This window comes from Aythya fuligula, chromosome 1 (assembly GCF_009819795.1).
Source record: "Aythya fuligula isolate bAytFul2 chromosome 1, bAytFul2.pri, whole genome shotgun sequence".
NCBI classification, from domain to species: Eukaryota; Metazoa; Chordata; class Aves; order Anseriformes; family Anatidae; genus Aythya; species Aythya fuligula.
In genome coordinates this window covers 124,789,586-124,811,135 of record NC_045559.1, presented here as the reverse complement: position 1 = coordinate 124,811,135, position 21,550 = coordinate 124,789,586, and the positions used below count along the sequence as shown (strand labels likewise).

Below are 21,550 nucleotides of genomic sequence, written 5' to 3'. Positions count from 1 at the left end.
GCATTCCTGTGAGACACTGTGTATGTAGAAAACTGTCTGATAGCACACTACATATACAGTCTGCAGACCAGGACCCTCATAACTTGAACCTTTATTTCTAATCTGAATAAGTGGTATGCATGCTACTTTTCCCTACAAATCTGTACAACTTCTTTTTCCTGTACTCCAAGTCAGAAGGTGAAAAAGGATTTCTCAGTACTGTAAATAAAATATGGTGGTCAAAAACCAGAGCAAAGCTCTGTAAAACAGTAGGCAGGAAAATCAACAAGGGCTAGAAATGGAAAGTGAGATTAAAGGTAACATTTAGCCACAAAATTATTCTCAGCCACTTTAGAATAGCATATAGTTAAATACACATGCACACACACAAAATAGCCAAGCTTACTTTGTAAAGTGCCTTGCTCTCACTTTCAACAGCAGATGATTGCTATTTACTGTAGGGTAGAGAACCACAGGAAGTTGGCCTTTTTTAGCCCTCTTGTCCTGGAAAAGCACTGTCTGAAGGAAACTCAATAAAGACCTTCCTTCCTGCCCTCCCAAACCCAACACCCCACCCCAGTTGTGGCTTTTTTCCTTGACTGCCTGCCTAAGCATCTTCAGTTCAGACAGCTGAGGATCATCCCCAGCCATGGCGTGTTTTCTGTTGGTGATGCTGTCTTTGTGTTTTGTACTGGGGCCAGGGAGGGCAATGATGTAAGCCCACCTGACCTAGACTGTCATGAGCAGAAAAACTTTGGTTTGCAACAGGAACCTCCCTGCCCTCAGCCCCTCGGTAAAAGAAAATGAATGATGGAGCAATTCATGACCTCAGAAAGCTTGGGATAACATGAACAGCTTTAACCAGTTTCTGACTGTGCAAGAGATAGATGCTCAATGAGATGAATTATATTATTTCAGCACTGCGGAGCAGAATTACCAATAGGTTTTAACATTTGCCATAACTAAGTTTTATGTGAAGACAGATTTATATCTTGCCTCTGAACATTCTGTGCATACAGAAACACTGACAATGAGGTGCTGAGATCAATAGCACAGGCTGAGACCCCTTTTATTCCTAACAGAATAACTTGGAATTAATTTGAAAGTGAAGGAAACAAAAGACATGATGGAAGAACAAGAGCTGCTTTGTTAGAACAGCCATCCAAACTTGTACTTCATATTTGGCTAGGGGCAGGTGATCACAGAATTTGTCTTCACGGTGGTCTAAGCTATATTGGTTCATATTTTTATTTATTTTTTTTCATGGTGGCTTTCAGCTATGACATTGTGCTTTGCATTTATGGCAGGCTGGTGATGTAAGTCAGTAATAACAAGGAGTTGTTAAATTGCCATTGCTGGTAATTATGGTCCTGTGCTCTTTCAGGGTATTGTAAATGACCTTATATATTTTGCTTTTCTAGTCTTTTTGGCTAGATTTCTGTTCCATCTTTATCAATGTAACAGTTAACTGGGAGCTGGAAAATGAACTATTGTTTCATTTTCTTTTTTAGTATTGTTGGAATGCTGTGTGTCTCATGCAAGGGATCCATTCCTAAAAGTTCCCATCTAAAGATGAAACTAAAAGGTGCTGATGAAAGGTGGATAAAATTTCTTTCATAATCAGAAAACCTGGTGAAGGATACATATATTTTTTTAGTGTATTGAAACTGTCTATAGACTTAAGTCAAATGCAGATAATATTTGGAGTCCTAAAATGGAAGATTACTTTAGGAAGTTGGTGCTTTTCATTTTAAAACATGTTTTTTCATTCAGAACATAATCTGAGTTCAGAAAAACAAACAAACAAACAAACAAAAACAAAACAAAACAAAACAAAATCAACAAAAACAACAGTGACAACAAAAACACCCCAAGAACAAACTCAACATTCTTCTCAGCACTGAGTGAACTGCTTTATTCGAAACACTGACTTTCCCTAAGTGGGCCAGAGTTTCTACTTCCAGCCAGTAGGCTTAAGAGAAAACTATTAGACTGAATTCCTCAGTGGATTTATGCAAGCCCAAATGTTCCCCTAGCAAGGGAAAAAGCAGGTACTTGGAAGAACTTGAATATTCAAGGACACATAAAATAGCTATAAATATTTGCGTGTCAAACAGACAGAGAATTTCTGAACCTTGTATTTGGATAGTATATCAGCTAATGCAGAAAGCAAGTTGAGCCGACCAGTGCTCCAGATCTGAGCTTCTAAATCTTTCTGGAAGCTTGAGGCTAACGCTGAAGAACTTCTGTAGTCTGAAGAGCACACACGGACCACATCCCTTATTTCAGTGTCCAAACAGAAGGTTCAACCTTCTTATTAAGGTTTTCATGTTTGATAACTGGGTTTGGCATCATTGGAACCAATAATTTTCTTTATACATTAATTCTACACAAAATGGCAGCATCTTCACTATCACCCTTTGCAAAAGTGCAGGAAGAGTTACAGCTTCATTCTGTCACATAACAAGGTGATTTGATGGGAAAACACCAGGTCTCATATTAACAGGATTTTATGCAGGTGCATTCCTGGAGTTGATTTTATTTTATTGGATGTCATCCTCTGTATCTCTCTTGAGCTTTAGCTCAGCTTTAGCTATTGAATTTTATTAGCTTCAAAATTTCATGGCTGTGCAGCTCACTGGCAAGGAACAGAAGTTATTACAATAACTTTAATAGGAGTGTGTTTTTTCATTCTTAGTTTTATGTAGGTTTCATTTATAGTTTCTCTTAAAATGTCATTCCTAAAACACGAACAGGTCTGATTATTCTGCTAAGAACTGTGCACACTGGATATATGTGTCAATGATTGGTATGATATTGTGTTTAAGAAATTGAGAAATATTAAGAACTTGAGGATGTGAAACCAAAACTATTGGGAATCCCATCCAGCAGTTTATTATTTATTTATTTTTAAATGAAATTCTTACCTTATCCATTGCTAAAAGGGAATGACCTCAACACATTTCTCAATTTCTCAAAGATCCAAACAGATTTATTTATTTATTTATTTATTTTTTTTCCCATGGAGAAAAGGGATTTTGGAGGAATAGACGAAGTGGCATTTACTCATCACTAGGATACTCTTTGACTAATACCTTTCTGAAGTAAGCAGTATGGTCTCCTGAGTGTAGGTGCTCTGGACATGGGTGTGAAGTATCTGAAAGGTGAAGCATGGCAGGTTCTTGAATAAGCTCCACATAGAAGAGGTTTGGTTTTACTGTGGCAGGTGTTATGAGGTCCTACTGGCCAACTGTAGACTTTGGCAGACCTGGGACTGCTGCACTGCAATTCATCCTACTTTATGTGTGGTAACTCAGGCAGGCACAGCAGCTCGTATGGCCAATCTGCACTGTGCCTTTGTTCATAAATCCTCCTGAAGCCCAGAGGGATACTCACTGGGGAGTATGCTGTAGGAAAGTTACTCTTGAATTTTTTAAGGCTTCTTAGCTCTGGTTGAGTGCCCATCAGGAGGCATTTGGGATGGCTCCAGCAAAACCAATCTTTCCAATGGTTCCAGAAACAGTAAGGTAATGTTGGACATGACCTGTTAGGGTCTCACAAAACTGCATCAGGTCCAACAGAGTTTGCTAGCCCATTTTCTGTGCTGTGCTCAAGAACTACACTGCTTCTCTTAGTCATAGAAGTGCTCTTGCCGTGCTGCACCCGATCTGATGGATATTGCTGAAGCTAAGTTGGCTCTGCATCTAGCCACAGTACATATGTTTACAACAACATTGTGGCTGGTTTAAAGTTTGGCTAAATGGCTTGAGGCAGCTGAGTGTGGACTGATGAGGTTCAGATTCATTCTGCATGATATTTCACTTCCTTACATAATGTGATGAGTGCAACGTTTGTGCAGAGAGATGACAGCTTAGGAAAACAAGTTTGGTTTTCCAGAACAAGGTCGGTGAGCAACTGTGGTGTGAGGGAGCTATATAACACAACTTTTCAAATAGTTGTTCCATACTTGGCCTTCTGTGTAATTCACAAGGCTGAGGCTGTGTGTGAGGCTGTGAGAGCTGCAAAAGAGCAGCTCTCTGCCACTAGCTTTCAGCAGTGGCAGAGCTGGTGGAAATAAACCCCAACAGTCTTGCTTCTGGGATCCTACCACCTTCTCCTTTAGACCCCAGTCTCACAGCATGCCAACACCAGGAGCTCAGCCACCTGAAAAAAAAAACACTCCTCAGTCTCTGCCCTGTGTGCTAGCTCCCACCCGCTTCCCCTGATTTCCTGTCACCTCTGTTTGCTGAGGTGGCTCTTTGTGAGCAATGAACCGTGTCAGTAAGTTGTCTTTATAGTAGTCCTTTAAAAAGGATGCATATCCTGTGTGGAGGTGGGAAAAAATGAAAATACCTCTCATGCCTGTGTTGTTGCCTAAGAAAATACATGTGAAACCTCTTCCTCAATTAACTAAGTGCTATGACTGAAGCAAATGTTGAGACAGGCAAACATCATACCCACAATTTCCAAGGTATTGAAAAAATGTCATTTCTTTTTTCAGCATTACTTGAGAAACCAATCAGCAAAAGACAGGACAGTGAAGCTGTACAGAAGGCCAAGATCCTTTATGCATCCTGTATGAATGAGAGTAAGTGGTCTGATTTTTGGACACCGATGTGTTAGCCATGTTTATAAATCCAGGCTTTTTTTCTGCTCTCCACTGGACTCCATGAAGCTTTGTGCAGACTCACAGGTTTTGCTGATTTGCATTCAGCCTGAATGCAGAGGGTCCTCTGTTTGTTCCTGAAGTCAAGGCAGTGGTACATCAAGGCACAAGGAGACATTTTTACAGAGACCTTTGTTCATCAGGGCTCTGACAAGGGATCCTTATGTGTGCAAAAGGATGCGAGAACCTTGCCAAGGGGCACAGGAGTAATGCCTGGTGTATCAGAGGACACTGATGAAATTCTCCTAAGACACTTTTGAGAGTCTGCTCAGCACCCTCCAGCTTTCTCTAAATCCCTGTGATCAAAACACTTCCACAGGGCAGGATTCAGGCAGCCCTGAGCTCTGCAACTGTGAGTTAGCTGGGTGCCAAGTGGGCTTAGAGAGGAAGGCCTGTAACCACTTTTCGGCAGTGCTTTCCTTGAGCTTGTCACTTTCTGTAGGGTTGATGTGCACTAGCTAGGACACAGCACAAACTTTATGCAACTGAATGGGTGAAAGATGGGTTGGGAGGGAGTGGAGTCTGTCCATCAATGTGTTCTTTGTCCTTCCCACTCTCCTTCAGACATGGTTTCCTGGGGCAGGCTCAGCAGTTTGGGCAGCTGCCCTGCAGCTGCAGTGCCCAGCTGCTGACCCCTCTGGCTTTGATTGCAGGCAGTCTATGAAAATATACTTAATTCCAGCCCTTTGCCTTTTAGAAAAGACACTGATATGCCTCTTTTTTAACTTGATTCATATAAAGTGGTGTAGGACTGCTGGGCCTCTGTGTTCACAGGCAGAACAAAGGTGCTGGGGTTCAGCAGTGCCTTTGTCCTGCCTAGGAATTGATCAGCACTGATAAATCCTTGCACCTCCCATGGCTGCTGCTGGATTTGAATCATCTGGAATGTAACAGTTGTCACACTTTGACATTTCAGATAAAATCGAAAAAGCCGATGTGAAACCACTGCTAAGCATACTGAGGCACTCCCCTTTCCGCTGGCCTGTGCTGGAATCCAACATTGGACCTGAGGGGCTGTGGTCAGAGAGGAGGTTTAGCTTAGTCCAGACTCTGGCAACTCTTCGTGGTCAATACAGTAACTCTGTCTTCATCCGTTTATACGTGGCTGCTGATGACAAAATCTCCAACCGGTACATCCTGAAGGTACAGATATCTATTAGGTTACTCTGCATGGCATTTTGTGATCTCATTTTTTAAACAAAAGTGGTGGATATCTTGTCCAGGGGGTGCTCTGGGTGCTGCTTATAACACTATCAGTTGTATGAAGAATGGTTTTTGTCTGTGAAGACAAAGAATGATGAATTGGTCACAGATATTTTGAACTTGAGATATTTTTCTTGAGGTGGAAACATACTATCTTGTGCTTCTTACAAGCTTCTTAAGCAGCACCTTACAACAAAAAATGTATCCCAAACACTTCTAAACCTGAAATGAAGAATAAGCATTTACTGAAATTCTTTTGTTTTGAACCAAAGCATAAAGTTCAGTAACAATGCATGACATTACACAACGGTTTAGATTAGTGAGAAGGAAAAAACAAACAAACAAACAAATAAATAAGTAAAATTGCCTAGCTTTAGTCTGACAAAACTCAAGAGAGAATTGTAATGGTTACTGTGAGATGTCATCATGGCAAGATCGAGTGCCTGGGCCAAATGCGTTATTGTTGTTTAGGAAGTAGAGATGAGTAACCAGAGTAGGCCAGCTCTCCATTGCTATGAGAATGTAATTTATGAAGGCAAGAGAGAAGGAACAAGAAAGAAAGCTATGACACCATTCATCACAGCAAAATAATATTTATGGTCCTTACATTGCTGGCATCCTGGCTAGCTGTAGGGATGCTTTCAAGAATACATTGTATTTGGGTCTTGGATGAGAGTTGGACAGACCAAACTTCAGTGGTTCTGAAGTGAATGTTGATTCTGAATCAGCTCTTTGGAATGTCATTTGACTGAGGTGTTTGACTGGTACAAAATTCAGCAGTAACTTTCCCTGTCTCTAGGGAGTTTTCCTGAATGGTCAAGGCAGTAGCAGATCAGGAGTTCAAGTATTAAGGATGTCATTCTGCTAAGATTCTGTTTGGATCCTGTCAAGATTGCTTTGGCTTGACTTTCTTTTAAAAGAACTGAAATGGTAGAATAAAAAGAGGAAACATTTAGCTATCTCCTGTCATACTCCTACCATAATCTCTTAGGCCAAGTCACCTGTCAGTGGGGGGTTTGGATACATCTATATTGCTGATCCCTTGGAAATGAATTGTACCTAGTAGTATTTTTACTCAGTATGCTTAGTGGCACATATAAATTAGGTATCTAAATAACTGAAGCACTACATCCTATGAATAACGTATTACTCCTTGGGGGATTCTGTTGTTGTTAATTTGATTAAGAACTTGATCTGCAGAATGCATCAGCCAGTATTCTACTTTGTCAATGTTTTAACAAATTCCCAGGAGTGTGGCTGTACCAAAGAGTATTTCAATCTGCTCGTGAAAATAGCTCTATTGCAAAATTCTTTGTTCAGCATTGCAAAATCATAAATAGATTGGGAAAAAAAGGAGAAGCTCCAAATTAAACTTTGTTTAGCATTCAATATAATTATTTTTTTTTTGGACAAAAAAATGTTAGTTAACTTTTCTGTTTCTACCTCATATTTGTGCTTTCTTAGTTTCAATAGATTATCAAATCTGACTCTTAAGCCGGGAAAATTTGTCTGAGCACTTAAAGCAACAGTCACATAACTGAAATAGACTGATATCTATTGTATATAGTGATTTATTTTTTTCTTCAATATGCAGAAAAAAGGTGATACTGGTTTTCAAAGAATCAGAATTTCACTGAACATCACAGGTACTCTGCTTTCAGTGGAGGATTTGTTTTATTATGATTTTGATATATTTTAGATCTTGAGAAAATCACCCATTAGAGGACAAGATGACGTTTATTCATCCATTTGAGATTCTATTTGCATTTACATAGGTCAGTTTTATACATGTAGAAAATGTGAAATATAAATGCTGTAGAATTTAAAGTAAAAAGGGCTTGTGTAAAGTAGTATGACTAGGTACAACCTCTCTTCATTTCTTATCTTCTCAAAACAAATATGACATCAAAATAATAATCTTAGAATGACAAAACTGTTTTTTGTTGGTTTTGTTTTTCCACTCTTTCCATTCCCATGAGTATCTTATGAAGAGTTCAGAAACTGGATGAATTATGTTTTCAGATTTGGCTTCTATATCCTAATTTGTTTTGATCACATTGAAATGTTTTGTGAAATCTCAGCTTCCAGTAGTGATTTTAAGAATATTATTTGACTGTGAATTTTGCCTAATTAAGGACTTGAAACATTATGTAAACACTCCCATGTAGTCATTTCATTCAAAAGACAAAGTGCAGATCTCATTGAACTTTCAAGACTGGTTTAAAAATTTCTTGTGCATGCATGCGTGCACGCAACGATTTCTGTGGCTGGAATCCAGCTGTACCTCTATTCAAAAAGCCAAATACTCATTACAACACTCAATAATGGTCTAGAGTGAAGCTCAAATGCACAACCATGTTTTTTGTCAAAGTAGGCTAATGATGCTTTCCAGGCACACAGCAGTGGACATGTTCCAGTAGCTAATGGACATTTGTTCCACACACTAGACTAGTATGTCCAAAGTTGACTCTGTTGCCCCTGAAATATGTACAGCATGAATCACTGTCAGCATGAGTGTTTGATCCTGTAGACCCACTCTTTTTGCATTACCCTACTTGCTAAAGGAGCCAGAATCACAGAATCACAGAATTTTCTAGGTTGGAAGAGACCTCAAGGTCATCGAGTCCAACCTCCAACCTAACGCTAACAGCCCTCCACTAAACCATATCCCTAAGCTCTACATCTAAACGTCTTTTGAAGACTTCCAAGGATGGTGACTCCACCACTTCCCTGGGCAGCCTGTTCCAATGCCTCACAACCCTTTCAGTGAAGAAGTTCTTCCTAACATCTAGCCTAAAACTCCCCTGGCTCAACTTAAACCCATTCCCCCTCGTCCTGTCACCAGGCACGTGGGAGAACAGACCAACCCCCACCTCGCTACAGCCTCCCTTGAGGTACCTAAAAAAGAGCGATAAGGTCGCCCTGAGCCTCCTCTTCTCCAGGCTGAACAAGCCCAGCTCCCTCAGCCGCTCCTCGTAGGACTTGTTCTCCAGGCCCCTCACCAGCTTCGTCGCCCTTCTCTGCACCCGCTCAAGCACCTCGATGTCCTTCTTGTAGCGAGGGGCCCAAAACTGAACACAGTACTCGAGGTGCGGCCTCACCAGAGCTGAGTACAGGGGGACGATCACCTCCCTAGCCCTGCTGGTCACGCTGTTCCTAATACAAGCCAGGATGCCGTTGGCCTTCTTGGCCACCTGAGCACACTGCTGGCTCATATTCAGCCATAACCACTTAACATAAACACTTAAGTCATGGTAGATGATACTTTGCTGTAGTAGATAGCTCAAATATTGCAGGGGACATCTGAGGCTTTCCAGATCACACTAATGTGAATTTAGTAACATCTGTCAGCATTTTTCTGTTATTTTTTAATTATGTGGAACTCAGGCTGGTCTTCAGCAATGTATTATGTATTAGGTATTTACATACACCTACTGTAATTGCCAGAAAAACATGAACTCTTTCAAGGTTGCTAATATGGCTATCTTTGAATTCTGATGAATTTAATTATTTAATGCTTTTTCTTGTTATTTTTAACAGCTAGATCAAGCGAGCCTCTCTCTTTCATCTCGAGAGGATTACCTAGAAAACACCACAGAAGCTAAATCTGTAAGTAGCATTAACTGAAACTCAAAATGTCAATTTTTTCCCTCAGTTTTTGTCATTGTGGATTTTGCTCTGTTGAGCTCCAAACTGAGAAAAAATTGTGGTTTGTTTGAATTTAGATTTGTCAAGATATTTCCTATCAGAAAACACCACCACCACAGATACTCGCAAAGTTTCTCCAGTGAAGACTTTAATGAGATTTGGGGTCCCCCTTGCTTTTCTTCCACCTTGGAAGGGACCTCTGGAGACATTTCAACTGAGTAGTGTCTGACTGTCATCTTTACTCCTCACATCAGATACCTATACACATATATATGATCTCCCTTAGCTTTCTCTTGTCCAGGCTGAGCAGTCCCAGCTCTCTCAGCCTCTTGTATGGCAGATGCTGTGGGCCCTCTATCAGCTTTGTTGCCATGTGCTGGACCCAATCCAGTACAGCCATGTCTGTCTTGTACTGGCTAACTCAGGACTGGGCCCAGCACTTAAATGTGGCCTCACCAGCGCTGAGTAAAGGGTCAGGTTCACCTCCTTTAACCCGTTGACAGAAATCTGCCTAATACAGCACAGGATACTGTTAGCCTTCTTTGCTGCAAGGACACATTGCTGGCTCTTGTTCATCTTGGTGTCCACCAGGACTTCCTGAGCTTTTCATAAAAATTGCTTCCTCGTCAGCTGGCCACCAGCCTGTGTTTGTGCTTAGAGTTATTTGTCACCCTATGCAGGACTTGGCATTTCCCCTTGTAGAACTTCATTAGATTCCTGTTGGCCCATTTCTCCAGCCTAACAAGGTCCCTCTGTGTGGCAACACAACCATATGATGCATCAGAAAAACCTTCTCAACCTCCTCCCCCAGTCTCTTACCGTCTGCAAACATGCTGAAAGTGCACTTGCTAGAAGATCATGTGTCTCAGCAAGGGGCTGCATGCATTGCCTGCAGTTTGAGACTTGCAGATCTGTGTCCTCCTTATGAGGCACCATCTGGGTCCAGGAGTACAACAAAAAATCAGTTACACCAGCAGTGTCTGGGTACCATGTCCTAAGGCACGTGACCACCATATCTAAGGATGGGTATGTCAGACAAAGTTCACTCACCTCTTCCTTGTGAACCGCTGCATCTCTTGGTTGCTTCTGGGAGTTGTGCTTTAAGGAGCTTGGCTCTTGTATAGGCCTCTCTGTGGTGTGGACTAAAAAGGTGCTTGACCCTCCCTAATCAGGGGTCAGCTAGAAGAAAGTCTGCAGGCACACTGCATTCAAGGACAGCTGGCAGTATTCATTAGCAGCTGATACAGCTACCCTTGCCTTAGCCTTCACCTGACCTGGTGGCAACAGGAGTCCCCCAGTCCATGGCAGAGGAGGCTCCAGGATTTCCCAGACCATGGACAAAGTGACTAGAAGCTGAAGACTGTCTCAACAAAGTGGAACTTCAATACTATTGCATTGGTGAGCTGCCCTCCAGGCCAGCCTCTTGGGTTGAATTAGGCCTGAAGGCTGAGCTCATTTCAAGCTCCTTTACAGATGGCTATCATAAAATTAACCTGAATTTATTAAATACAGGGAGCAAGAGTTCCTCAGTGCGTCTCAGTGATTCATTAACTCTTCTTCTCCCTCTCTTCATGATTTCTCAGTACTCTGCTGCAGCTTATCAACAAGTTTTCTTGCTGTTTTTCTGTGGACAGCAGTCATAAACTGGTAAGGTTTGCCATATGTATCGATATTTGACAATGGCAACATCTCTTTTACACTCCTTTGATGAAAGCCTGTGGGCAGCATCTGACACGTGCAGCTGAAAGCTCACAGAAAACAAGAACTTGGATTGTCATAGACAAATCACTTATGATTAAGGTCTTAGAGTTTTGCTTCCCTTTTAAGTTCAGTGAGAAGGTAGTGAGTTTTTTTAGCCACATCCATCCGTCTAGATGATTAAAAAAAAGATTAAAGGTGGTGATGTATTGGGAAATGTTTTTTTTCTTTTGGAGGACTATGGGCCAGCAGGAGTTGATGAAGAGGAATCTGATCCCTCTCAAAACTCTTAAAGATGATGCTTGGAGAGAGGTAGCACAAAAGTCACTACAGTATCATTATATACAGTGTTTTGTGCTAACATTTGTGTATACACACTAGACTAAAATGTGCTTTTTTAGGGAAAGCAGAGCACTGTAGTGGGAATATGTGTTGCAGTGTTGTGGCAGAAATAGAGGATAGAGGTCAGTGGAGTGTCTATTTATCTCCCAGTATTCTCAGCCCCTAAGCTTGCACTTGCCTATAAGCACTTCTTCAGTCCTGTTCTTATTACTGTATGAGATTGCAAAAAAACATTTGTGTACACACATACACATTGTCTAATCCCATCATAAGATTTGTAAGTATTTTCGATCTAATCCAGAAGTGTCTTTTGCATTTCCTGAGATTTACACAGAGATTCAGAGTTGTGTACCACAGCAGGTATCTTAGTCTTTCATGCACAGTATGTTTAGTGTGTTATTTCCCCTCTTCTCTTCAATGAAAGTGGTCACTCAAGGTAAGGAAATTATAACTTTGGTTGCAAGGGCATGAAAGTACGAAGTATTCCGCTCCCTTCCCTGCTATAGCTGGACATTTTGTGACCTACTGCTGCAGCTGTATTGAAGTGCAAATCCACTGATAACTTCATTCCAACCCTCCCCCCTTTTCTTTTTCAGTACCGAGATGCCTTTTTGCAGTTCATGGTTGACACAGCAGTGCTTCTGGGTGCAAATGCTTCACGAGCTGAGTCTGATATGAAGTCAGTTCTAAAGCTGGAAGTTAAAATAGCTGAGGTGGGTAATTTTATGTGGCATTTAATATAGCTTTAAAAAAAAGTGCAGTCCTGTTTCAAAATGGAAAGTCATTATATCAACAACCTTAGCAATAATGTTTATTGGAAGGAGAAGGAAAGGAGCAGAACTTGAAGAAAAAAAGAGTGAACAGTCTTCCTGCCTTAGTAAATTGTTAAATAGAATATTTTATTCTCAGGGGCAGGTTAAATAAAAAAGAAAATCAAACAATCAAATAAAACCTTTAGCCAATTGCCCTTGGTCCTTTAAATTAATAATATTTCTTGTTTGAACTTGGGCAGAATTTAAGTCCCTGTTGTACAGCTGTGTTGTGAATACATTGCCATGTATTCAAGGAGCAGACTGGGTCATTCTCTGAGGAAGTCTAAGAGCAGCACAAGAGTGAGTTAGGATAGTGGCACTTTGTGGTTAATGAATGGGTGGGTGGCCATAGCAGTGCCACAGTAAGTTCCTGAGATACTTTCTTGTGGTGCCCTGGGGGAAGGGGCAAGAAACTCCATGAGTTTTCTTTTATGAGACCAATTGGACTTAGCAAAACTAAGCAGATTTAAATCTAGCACTCGGATCTGATTGATTTAGTTGGTGACATTTTTGCTCCCCACCCCCTGTGGAGTTTGGTTTAGACTTTAGGACTCTTGCAGGCTGAAGAAGCATTTCTGCTTCCCTATATCTCCTTTACTGTGGCTGCTGCAGGAATCCTTCTCCTGGGAGCTTCAAGTCCACTAACATTTCTGCTTTTTCTAAAGCTAGAGCGAAGAGTTTTCTTCAGTGTTGGGAAACCAGCAAAAGTTAGCGGTATAGACTTGATGCTGATTTACAGAACTTCCAGCAGAACTGAGGATTTCTTCATATCACTGTAGAAAAGAAACTCTCCCACTGTCCTCTGTGAAATGCAGCTTCTGCTGTTAATAGAGAAGCCTCTTTCTCAGAAGAGGTGGCAGTAGAAAATGACTTTTCCCTGGGTACTGCTACTGGTGTCTACACCAGGAGGAAAGGCAATGATATGTCTTATTGGTGTGTGTGTGTCTGTGTGCAGAACTGAGAGCCATCCAAACAGCAGTAAATCAGTGTTTCCATGTCTCAGCTGAAAGCAGAGATGAAATTTTGTTAAATCTCTAAATAAAAGCCAATATTCTGTTTCAATTACCTAGCCTGGTTGTAATAATGAGCAGATACTTCATTGCGATCCAGTGGACTTGAGAAACAGGAACTGTTTGTTCTGTTTATTGGTGATGTGATAAGATGCATTGCTACTTCTGGTAGTTCTAATGTTTTATTTGGCAAGTGTCTTAGAGAGCTTTAATTCACAAACAGGATATGTGAAGTTGCTGTATAAGATGACATGGATCATGTAATAGCCTTCAGGATTAGTAATGCATGCTTTTATGCAACAAGCCATGTTTGCTCACAGTCACCTAATATTCCTTTAGTACGAATAATTCCCTAAAATATATTCAGATATTAGGAACAAGTCCAGGGATGTGGATTGTTACATGATCCCTAATGAGCACAATTAATCACATAAACATTACATTTTACCATGATTTTGAAGGAGCTAGTCCTGTTTGTCGCTTTGTTTTTTACGATATCCCATGTTCCTCTATATATTTTTTTTTTTAGTGAACATACATAACAAAGAATTTGTGTGTTCAGGAAGAGAGACAACTAGAATAAAGGGAAAATATATTGGATTTAGGGAGGAATGGTATTCTTCAAGAGATCTTATTGTGTAAAAGGAAGTTTTTGAGTAGATCTGAATTACTGGAGGAAGAGGAAAAATTTTGAGAAGAAGGGAGCAAATGGGTTCAAGGAGAGTTTAGATTTGTCAGATAAAAGAAATGTGCAGAAAGGGAGAAGAAAGTCATTTTTTTTCCTGTATGGCTTGAACAACAGTAAAACCACAGACATTTGCTGTAGAATTTTGGTTGGAGAACTTCCAGCTGTCTGGTTAGTCTGGCGTCAATCTCTGTCCTGTTTAAATTCTGCAGAAAAAAAGCCTGTTGTACAGGATTTACCTTAGAGTGGGGCTGAAATTGACATAAGGAATTCTTGTTTCTCCTGAACAGTGACAAAATATTAAACTTTATCTTGTACTTGTCTTGTTTCTCTGTTAAGATACCAGGCTACCATCTTGGAATCTGATCATCTCTTCTCAATTATAAAAGGACTTGCTTTGTATTTAGTATTTCTTCTGCTACATCCTTGGATTTGATACTGCAGAGGATCCTGAGGTCTGGCTCCTGTGGTCAATTAGATGAGAGATTGTTTTGGTGAATGATTTAGCTCATGTCTGGCCTATATGCTAAGGTTTTCTGCTATGGAAATCAGGACACTTGGTAAAATGGGGAGAAACTGGTGCGTGTCTGGCTTTTCCCTCAGATGGAATCAGGCCATAGCAGGGCACATGTTCAAATCCAAGAGATGAGATATCCATCCAGCATACCCATCTCAGATTTGACCTTTTAAACAGTTTGGACTGGCTTCTTTCTAAGATGATAAGATAAATAAGTATTAAATGTCTAGGTATGCTTTTGCCTCTTATGAATCCACACACATTTCTTATAAAAAGGACACAAATTGGTTTGCTTTGTTCAAAGAAGACATGCAGCTCATAAAATTTCCCCGTAATGAGTTAAGCTGACAATGAACCATATTCCAACTCTCCTAGGTAATGCCATCCTCAGAAAGGGAAGTTAATGTCATGAACATTTGCAAAAGGGGTGGTGAGATACTTCCGCACTGAGATTATGCTGGACAGTGGTGATACAAGAACACATCCTTTGAAGATGAACCTGGTTTTCACCTTTTTTTTTTATTTATTTATTTTTTTTTTCCCCCAGATCATGATTCCATATGAAAATCGAACAAGCGAGGTGATGTACAATAAAATGAACATATCGGAGCTTAGTGCCATGATTCCACAGGTTGGTTGTGGAAAAATACAAAACTATTGTTTTAATTTCTGACCTATATGATTAACAAAATCTTCTAGTGCGGAAAGACAGCATGTTAAAGGAATATTATTAAGAATGTTTGTATGTTCTTTTAAACACAATTATGCAAGGTTTGAAAACATGTAAAGACAAACTGCAATAGTTTCTAAATTTTTAATAAGTAAAGCTTTGAAACCATTAATCTCAAAGGTGCAAGTTAGTTAATGAATCATCTTCTTTGATAAACTGCTTTAAACAGCCTTCTTTTTTTTGTTTCAGTTTGACTGGCTGGGATACATCAAGAAAGTGATTGACACCAGACTCTACCCTGAGCTCAAAGACATAGGTCCTTCAGAAAATGTGATTGTCCGTGTTCCCCAGTACTTCAAAGATTTATTCAGGATACTTGAAAATGAAAGGAAAAAGTAAGGATGGTTTCACTCATATTTATGATGGGGCATTGAATGCCAGGCTTTTCCTGGGATTTTCAGGTGCTTCAGAGGTTCTTGGAATCATGTCTCTGGGCAAAAGATCTCCGTGGTTTTGTCCGAAGGAAGATATAGTACTACTTTGAGTGCAGCAGAAAAAAAAAATAGTTTCAAGCACCTTTTTACTCAAAACACATGTTGCAGTAAAGTTCAGCAGATCCTTTGCAGATCCATTCAGCCTCTCTAACCTGTATACGGTCTTGTATCTTGTGAAATCATTTATACCTCTAGAAAAATGCAGGCAGCTCACAATGGATGTTCTCTGCACAGGGACAGAGAACAGGTTCAAGAACAGGCAAGACAGGTTCAGGCAATGTGAGGAATAAAGGGTATGTGAAGATGATGTTCTGTTTTGAAGCATTTTTGTTGATAACATCTAAGTTGTTTCTGTGATAATTTGCTCTCACTCTCCACTCAGATGTGTTGCTGAACTTTTAAAAACCACCACAAAACCATTGCCAGGCTCTCATCTCTAAAAATAATTCCTAGTTGATTGTACAGTATGGCCACACCCAAATGTGCATTTCAGAAAAAAAAAAAAAAAGAGTAATTTGGAAGCATTGTTCTTATATTGCTGCTCTGTGCCTCTAATGACAGAATGTTTATGTTAATTCATAGTACCAGTACCTGTAAAAGTAATAAGAAGATCAACAATAAGAAACATGAAGATGATCATTTTTTTCTGCCTACAGATTGTCAAACGTTCTTACTTTATATAATTCAGACAAATATCATTAATGAACCATGAATTTTAATACGCTGAAGAAAGTCTTCTAAACGGTTTGGGTTGTCCATTACACTTACATGCAAATGTAACTACTACACAGTAAATACCTGGATGCTTTTTTCATTAGGATTTTAATTTAATTTCAAGAAAAAACATCTATGAGTGTTACAGAAGTTAAACCAGTGTGTGTATCATGGGGGAGAGAGGCTGGACTAGTGACCAGAAAGAACTTCAATATCCATCTTCAGCAAAATTCAAAACCAGCTTCCTGATTGCCAAAGGTTGAGGGGACAGGCAAAAACAGTCTTTGATTTCTAATATATTCAGGCTGTTAATCTTACAGCTGATAATGGTTTATGTGAGCCAACACTATCAGTGTTTTCTGCTCAGTTTCTCTAAGTTTTCCCTAAGAAAAATTGCATCATAAAAAGTTAGAAATGTCAAATACAGTGTTAAACTCAACCCAAGAAGATTTCAACAAATTTTTATTCATAAAATCCATCCAAAGAGTCACCGCGTGATAACAAAGTTTATGTTTATCTATTAGGTAATAATATTCATTATCTAAAATGTCATAGTTTGCTCCAGAAGCAACTTTGTTATCTGGTCTGAGAAAATCAGAAATCACCTTAATGCAAACTGCTAAAAACAAGATGTTAACATTTTCCTGTGCAGTAAAATCCAAAAGCTTAACAAGGATATTTTCTTATGGGTAATCTCATTTGTCCTTCTCCATATGATGTTTAAAAGGTTAAATTAATTTAAAAAACATGATTTTTTTTATTTTTTTTTTAAATAGTAAATATTTCCATGGATCAGTTTCCTACTAAAGCATTCAAAACATTTAGACTTGCATCAGTGATTAAAATGTGAATTAACTTCTGATTATTTCAGGAGAGTCAGTGTCATTGGGAAAGACAAGCACTTTCTCTGAGTTCATATTCTCTTCAGTTACCAACCTGCAGGCATGGGTGTTATTCAAACATGGCACAAAATTAAGGTTCATGCCCCAGTGATCTGGCAAACTACTTGGTGAAATTTCTTTCAGGTGAAGGGAAGAATGGAGTGAAAATTAAGCCTGGCTACAAAACAATTCTTAGTGATGGAGGTGACAAGTTGTATGGACTCAAAATCCTATCATAAACTGCTCCCTTGGAGAACTTGCTCAACAGACTTGAATTGCGAAATCATTCACATGGCAATGTTACTAGAAAATAGCATATTGGCAGAGTGTAGTGTGAATTTAATAGAATAAGGCATTTATTTATTTATTTATTTAGTGACAACCCTGCTGAATGTAATCAAGTAACTCTGTGTAGCTTGAAATATGTGCTGTGGTGTGGCTGGAACATAATAAGGAATGTTTGAAATTCCCAAGCCAGGGCACTGCTGTGAGTCCAGCCTAGGGCACGGGTCTCTGTAGCAGGCTTATTTTCCCTCCCTGTTATCTGTGCTGGTGCCTTAGAGGAGAGCAATGAATAGAATATAGTAAAATGTGTCCTCATTACAGGGATGTCTGCAACTGCTGTAGGAAGCAGCTTTACCATTCTTATTGTTGTCAGAATAAATAGCTTTCTGTTTTCTCATTTTACTGCATTTTTTGCAGTGTGGGACAATTAATAGAGAAGTACATGGTAATTCCTGCAGCATAAAGAGGATTTTTCTTTAGACAAGGGGACACTAGATCTCCTTTCTGGTCTTCAGCTGTCCCTGAAAAATTAGTTAGAGAGCTAAGCTACAATAATTTAATGAGAACTTGTGCTTCCAGCTATAGATGGATGTTTTTCAGTTCTTTAATTTGATTCACAACCCAATTATGAATACAATTTCCAAACAGTTCTCAAAATTTGTGAAAGATCTATTTTTCTTAAAATGTCAATTAATTTGCCATTATCTCATATTAAATCTATTCTCTTTAATTGCCACCATGTCTATTGATTAAAATACTACAAACTTACAGAATTTTACATGAGCAACCTACTTTATTCCCAGATAGGGTGGAGCCTTCTTCAGCAGATATTCATAAATACTGGTATAATTTTAACTGTCCCAGCAAGCAAGCTCTCTACCACTTCCTTTTTTAGTGTGTATCACAGCAATGGTAATATTGGTTAAGAAACAGTCTAGACTTCTTTCTGTAACAGTTGTTTTGAAGTTAAAATACGTGATTATGTATTGCAGTCTTCCCAAAGGTTAAAACAACAAATGCTTAGGTCTCATTGGAAGTGCAGAGAGGATTTCTGTGGTTTATTTTCTTGTTGGATTTTACTCCATGTGAGGAGGTTAATTTCCCTGAACCTCAGTGACATTATTTGTGAAATTTGGATGAAAACCACCCCAAAATATGCACTGCAGGCATTTCATAGTCAAAAAGTATCATTATTAACCTGAATGAAGGTGATCAATTGATTTTAAATTCGTACAGTTAGCTAAAAAGATAAAACAATCATCTCCCAAAAAAGTAAACAGATTAAAGTAAAATGAAATTATCAACCCCCTTCCCCTCCTTCCTTCTCCCCAAACAAACATCATCAACAACAACAGCAAAAGCAGGAAAAAAAAAAAAAAGGTCTGCCTCCATCCCCCATAAATATACATTCCCCTGGGCTTTGAAGTGAAACCTTCCTATTTTATTGCATTTTATGCATCAGTGGATGCTACTGTGATTGCAATCAGGAATTGTTATAATCTCATCAGAGAGCTTGGTTTTAGGAGGTGTCAGCCTTTTTTCTTTCTCAAATTAAAACAGAGCTCAATTAATTGTGGTCTATTTCCTGAAACTGACACCTGCCTTCATCATTTATGACTAAATTTTTTGAATTCACATTGATATTGGTGTCTTTGAATGCCATCTTTTCAAGATTCATCCTTTACAAATTTCAGTCTTTCCTTCATTATTGATTTGACAGAGGTTCCCCATCTTGAATTTAAGGACAAACTCCTCCAAATGAGAAGTTCACAGAAGGAAATTTTTTTTTTTTTTTTTTTTTTCAGCAATTAAATACTGAATTGTAACATATACTTGGTTTCTGATTGCTGTCTACTTAGCTGAGTTTTTTTACTGATGAACTTTGATGGAAATTATGTCTTTACACCTTTTAATATGTAGGACTAGCAGAAATACTGGTTTAGATCCACAGAATTACATTTGTAATAAATTGAGGGAATTTGCAATAGTTACTGGAGGAGCAAGGATGTTGTTCAGTGCTGCTTAAATACAGGAGGCAGGTGCTTGTGAAGCTGGCGGGGTTCTGGTCATTTACAAAATAAATGAGAACTGTATTCTTTCAGGGCACTTTAGTTGCCATTAAGTGGGGAAATTCTACATTGTCAAAATGTGTTAATGGGAAAATCTATACTTTCTGTTATTGTTTTGTAGATTGAAATAAGTTTTTAATGACCCTAAACATTCTGTCAAAACTGTTTAATCATTCATTCAGAGCTAGATCTTTTATCTGCTGTAATGTTTACTGTGCTATAAATTTACATTATTCATGCTAAAAAGCTTTTTTTCAGGTATATGTTATGAATATTGTGGGGATTTATATATATTGTATGATACATCTGTATCCTGAAGGAGGGCTTATACCTGGGGTTATGTGGCATGTCTAAAATTACACCCTAAATTTCATGGGATAATTCATACCTGGGTGCCTTAGAAATTAAGTGGAAGGAAGACTTTCCTTTAATGCTTTGTAAAAGCCTCTCTCCACAGTGTGAAAGATGATGTTGGAGTATAAAAGGCAGGATGTATAAAAATTGTAGCAATTCTCTAGTCCCCTACAGAATTTGCCACTGGCCACAAAATCTAGCGAGTATAAGACATCTGCCTTTGTGGTGACAGCTAACTTGAGATTAAACCCTTATGTTTTTCTGTGTGAAATATGTTGACTATATTTCTAACCCCTAAGGATGTGCAGACTTGAAATAAGAGACTTTTCCCAGACTGTCACAGATGTACAACTACACCCAGGCTCATGTTGGCTTCAGGTCAGAGGGAGCAGCTCTGAGGGACAACTGAAACTGGTGGCACTGCAGAGTCCCTGCCTTCCTCAGCTGCCGACCATTGTGCCTGGCCAGACTTGTCCCCACTGCAGGCCTCTGCCAGCCTGCTGAGAGCACACACCCACATATCTGCTCTTGGTGTGGTGTCCCACTTAGATGTGTGTGCATAACCAGAGTACCAGAGTGACTGGGTTGTAACTTGCTCTGTCACAAATTAACAATATGTCGCTTTAACTTGCCTTAAACATCTCCATCCTCACATAACTATCAGCTCTGCAGCGGAGGGACCAAGAGCTTGAGCTTGCAGCAACCACATATCTTGTGCTGGAAGCTCAAGACAGGAACTTGGTTAGAGGCAAAACTCAAGTTATGGCTCAGGTGATGCTTGTGTGGAGACAAAGCTTCCATAAAGCGTGGGATTTGGAAGAGGGGATTGTATGGGTAGCATATATTGATAAAGCTAACAGAGTGACACTGCAGGAACAGCTAGTGGCTCCATCTCTACAGAAAGTAAAAATTGAAGAAATTGGCATTTTATAGAAGAGGGAGTTGTTCAGACACCAAAGCATCTTCTGCTACAAAGGAACAAATTTCCTCCTTATGGAGAAGTCTGTGGTGTGCCCATGATATTATGTATAACCCAGTGTACAACAAACAACTTTTGGGTGTAGCTTTAGGACAATGACTATTCTTGAAAAATATCATCTATAACACAAAGATAATACACTTAGGCCATTAGTGGACTTGTTTTGAGATTATTTGAACTTGATTTGACCATTTGCAGTGCACTTTCATCTCATACAACCACTGCTGAGCATGGAGAAGGCTCAGCCTAGACTAGATAAATACCCTAGTCAAGTGCCTGACGTTTTACAAAGAGGGTCATAGATGTCAGGTCTGCAAAGTTTGAACAATTTCTTCCAGGCTCTCTCATCCTTAGTTCTTATGAGAATCTTGTTACTAAGACTTCCTGTTTTGGTATTTCAGTTATCCACCTGCAAAACATGGGTGGTAATACTTTAATAACTGTGAGTAGTAAGAATTTTTCTTATATCATCTTGATATATGAATATCATCTTTTCTAATGAAAGGCACAAATATGAAATAATCTTTAGTAGAGAGGGATGGAT

The 21,550-nt window shown here is 39.3% G+C and overlaps 1 protein-coding gene across 1 annotated transcript in view; it reads left to right on the top strand.

Annotated features, from left to right (window-relative positions):
- The window catches only part of PHEX (phosphate regulating endopeptidase homolog X-linked), a 99,547-nt gene that overhangs the window by 16,788 nt on the left and 61,209 nt on the right, over positions 1–21,550 (top strand). The window contains exons 4-9 of the mRNA XM_032204727.1: positions 4,481–4,567; positions 5,562–5,788; positions 9,389–9,457; positions 12,133–12,249; positions 15,108–15,191; positions 15,480–15,625. Of these exons, the coding sequence (XP_032060618.1) occupies positions 4,481–4,567; positions 5,562–5,788; positions 9,389–9,457; positions 12,133–12,249; positions 15,108–15,191; positions 15,480–15,625 (730 nt within the window). The remainder of the gene's footprint in view (positions 1–4,480; positions 4,568–5,561; positions 5,789–9,388; positions 9,458–12,132; positions 12,250–15,107; positions 15,192–15,479; positions 15,626–21,550) is intronic.